This window comes from Octopus bimaculoides, chromosome 24 (assembly GCF_001194135.2).
Source record: "Octopus bimaculoides isolate UCB-OBI-ISO-001 chromosome 24, ASM119413v2, whole genome shotgun sequence".
In the NCBI taxonomy this organism is placed as follows: Eukaryota; Metazoa; Mollusca; class Cephalopoda; order Octopoda; family Octopodidae; genus Octopus; species Octopus bimaculoides.
This window is the reverse complement of record NC_069004.1, coordinates 34276120-34280369: the sequence shown is the minus strand read 5'-3', so window position 1 is coordinate 34280369 and position 4250 is coordinate 34276120. Positions and strand designations below refer to the sequence as shown.

The 4250-nt window shown below is 36.0% G+C and overlaps 1 protein-coding gene across 1 annotated transcript in view; it reads left to right on the top strand.

Annotated features, from left to right (window-relative positions):
• LOC106882105 (fasciclin-1) overlaps positions 1 to 4250 on the top strand; it is a 73669-nt gene that overhangs the window by 28969 nt on the left and 40450 nt on the right. Inside the window, exon 5 of the mRNA XM_014932667.2 lies at positions 3966 to 4119. Within this exon, the coding sequence (XP_014788153.1) occupies positions 3966 to 4119 (154 nt within the window). The remainder of the gene's footprint in view (positions 1 to 3965; positions 4120 to 4250) is intronic.

The window sequence follows — 4250 nt, the reverse complement described above, 5'->3', positions numbered from 1 at the left end:
ACCATCGTCGCATTCGTGTCATTGCTACACAGGTTATGTACTCTTTCTATATACATATCATTATCACCATCAGCAGCATCACCACCAATAGCAACATCAACCTTCCATATATTTGTTTTATCCATGATAATCGATGATCTGTAGTGAAATCCATCTCACTTTGAATATCTTTTTCTAAGATGGAGAACACAGAAGAGGCGAGGATGGGGAGCGAGGAAACACAGTAGACTGATATATAAAGAAAGGAGAGAAAAAGATATATATACATACATTCATAATATATATATATATATATATATATATATATATATATATATATTATCTTTGTGCGAGATAAGTGGGTAGATAGATAGGTAGATAAACAGACAGACAGATAGAATGGTAATGCAAGACGGATTTTAATGGCGGATTTACAGTATACCGTGCTTGGAATTCAGTATTGAAGATTTGGTAGCCATATCTTGCTGAATACTAAACTACAGATTGCTTGCTTGTTTGTTTGTTTATTCCCCCCCCACACACCTCTCTCTTTCTCTCTCTCTCTCTCTCTCTCTCTCTCTCTTGTGTATGTATCAGTATGCATGTATGGAGTGTGTCGAAGGTGTATATAGGTGTACAGATGTGTTTGATGTGTTTATGTGAGTGAAAGACGTGATGTACATGGTACAGGCCATATAACAACATCGCAATCTGTATGTGTGCGCGTCAAAGAAGATATATCGTAGGGATACACAGATTAACACTGTATTTAGTTACGTTCGGTGTTCAAATCTGGCAGAGGTCGAATTCATCTTTCATCCTTCAGGTCTCGATAAAAGAGCCACCCGTTTTTATTACGAAGGCGATATATTTCATTGTTCTCTACCCGTAAATTTATAACATTTTGTAAAACAAAAAAAAATAACTATTGCCCTGAATGGATGGGGGTTTGAACACCACAAGTTCCCTAAGTAAATTTTACCATTTATTTCCAGTTCCACGGTCGATGTAATCGATGGTTCTTTCCACTAAATATGTGATCTTGTCTCTATGATAAAAATACTTATCAGTTTCTAATTTTGGCACAGAGCCAGCAATGTTTAGGAGAGGCGAGTAGTTAATATCATTGACTCAAGTACTTGGCTGATTCTTCACTGACTTTGGAGGAATAAATGGCAAATTTAAACTCCGTCATTTGAACTCAGAATGAAAACAACCGTGACCTTTTATCCGGTGCTATAAGGATTCTGGCACCCCGCCACTTCGTCCTAGAAATAATGTTCATCTTGAAAAAAATGCTTTCTGACTATTCCCTCTTTCTCATATGTATTCGTGTGTGTGTGTGTGTGTGTGTGTGTGTGTGTGTGTGTGCGCAATTTTATTCCAACAACGCCATTGATTATCATTAATTATTCATTAACAAAGACGTATGTCTGTAATTAAACATGGCTGCTGTTCCTGTTTTAGCCCCAGGCTAGCCACGAACGAGATGACCTATGATGAAAGTTCCTTCAGTCCTGACGCTCTCTTTCGTTTCTATAAAGAGGATTTCATAGCATATTGTGTGAGATCCCGATTTAAAATAGCAGCATCTGAGTTGAGAGAAATTTGAGTTCTATTTCTAGGAAGTTGGACAACATGCTAGAAATAGCATTCCCTAACAACCTCGAAGTGAACCTCCTCATTGTAGTTATTTAGCCATAGTTCAGTCATAATCAGATAGACTTATTATCAATGTAGTTGCAGCCATATGCATACCGTCCTGTTTCTTAAAACCAGAAACTGTAATTTGGGAGACATTTGTATGCTGTTTCTAGCAAGTAAAGCGACCACGTAGAGTTTCTCTCATAAACTGGTCATCGACCTGGTATCTATTTTTCTGACATTCGGCCAAAGAGTGACACCAAACGACACTGACGCCACCATACGAGAGGAAATATATTGAGAGCCAGACGACATTGATTATAAACAACATCCGGCCTTCTTTCTCTCTCCGTTCGACCCCGGACACGCTTTCTATCATATTCATTCTCTTATTCTCTCCTGTTCTTTATTTCTTCATCTTCCCCTCTGTATCTGTTTTATAACTTTCTTTGCAAAGTTCTGGTAGGATGAGAGAGAGAGAGAGAGAGAGAGACGAAGAGAGGGTGATGAGGGAAGGGGAGAGAAGGGAAAAGAGAGAGAGAGAGAGAGAGAGAGAGAGAGATGAAGGCGGGATTGTTGTGACAGACTGGTTATGTCTGGAAAACAATTAACCAATGGACAGCTATCTCTGGCTATAACAGAGTCTAAAGAAAAACAAACAACGCCAACATCCTGGTACGACCTCGTTGATGAAGGAAATTTTATTCGGAGATTATTTCAATATATATATATATATATATATATATATATGTCCCAGGGATTTTACTGTAGAGCTGAGCACGGCTCCTGCATCATATGTTCAAGTCGTGTCTTAGGTTTAACACTGTATTTACGCTGTGCAACTGAGTCTGGCCGATAGCTCTTTTAGTCGGTGCTATTTTTGCTGTCGATTGTCAAAAGCCGATCCACCACAGAGAAGCAGCATCGACCACTATCGTATGTGTTATGCACGATGTTATGTACGGCAAAGCAGTGCTTTCTTTTTCTTTTTTTTCTTTTTTACTCTTTCATCTGTTGTTAATGCGGGAAGCTAGCAGAATCGTTAGCACGGCCTTTACGGTTTGAGTTCAAATTCCACCTCGGTCGATAAAATAAGTACCATTTGAGCACTGGGGTCGATGTATTGAACTTGATATTATTATTATTATTATTATTATTATTATTATTAAGGCGGCGAGCTGGCAGAATCATTAGCATACCGGGTGAAATGCTTAGCGGTATTTCGTCTGCCGCAACGTACTGACTTCAGATTCCGCCGAGGTCAACTTTGACTCTCATCCTTTCGGGGTAGATAAAATTAGTACCAGTTTATACAATGGGGTAGATTTAAACGACTTTATCCCTTCACCCAAATTTGAGGCCTTGTGCTTCCAGTAGAAAGGATGATTATTATTATTATTATTATTATTATTATTATTATTATTTTGCTGATATTGCAATCCTGCATTTTTTTGTTGTTGCAGTTTTAGTGGCAGCTGCCATTCTGGTTCATTTTTTTTTTCTATTTTTTGCATTTGTCAACATGTTTATTCATAGAAAACAAACTGGCCTAGTAAATAAATACGGAAAATAAAATAATGATAATAATAATATATTGAAAAAAAAAATAAACAGAAAGAGTGAATAAGATAGTTAACAAACACGACATTGCAAAATTCATTCACATATGTACATATGTCTATGCATTTACACACAAATGTACATGCATATATTTCTATGCATATGGTCACTTACAGATACACCTCTTAGTGCATACGCATATATATATATATATACATACATACATACACATATATACACCCCTACATATATTCATATATATACACATATATATATGTATATATACATATACATATATAGATATATGCCCACACACACACACACATATATATATATATATATATATATATATATATATATATATATATATATATATATATATATATATATATATACCAACACATAGATATGCTTATGTATGTTAAATATGCATGTATACTCGTAACTATATATTCGCTGCGGGTGTATGTGTGTATATATACATATGCACACGTATATATATGCATACTTGCATATATATATGCATATACATGCATATATATATGCATATATATATATGCATATATACATGCATATACATGCATATATATATATATATGCATATACATGCATACATATATATGCATATACATGCATATATATATATATATATATATATATATATATATATATATACGTACATGCCAAAAAGTCGAAAACAATAGAGAGGGAGTCGTAGCGAGCTTCGTGACTGTTTTCGTTTGTCTGTAATCCTTGTATTTATCCGTGTCTTTCTCTGACAGGTATCTATGTCGATGCCGGATTTGGAATGCAGAGACTCTACCTGATCAACCCCGCCATCGGTTGCAGTAATGGTATTATATACGTCATCGATGGCTTCCTAAACTACTCACCATTTAATTTGATTGAAATGATTGACAAAGAGACTTCAGTCAGGTAATGTGATAAGCTTCTTCTTCATCATCATGTGTGACTGCAGTACACTTTGTTTCAGTGTGTGTGTGTGTGTGTGTGTGTGTGTGTGTGTGCGTGCGTGAGAGAGAGAGACATAGAGAGAGAGAGAGAGA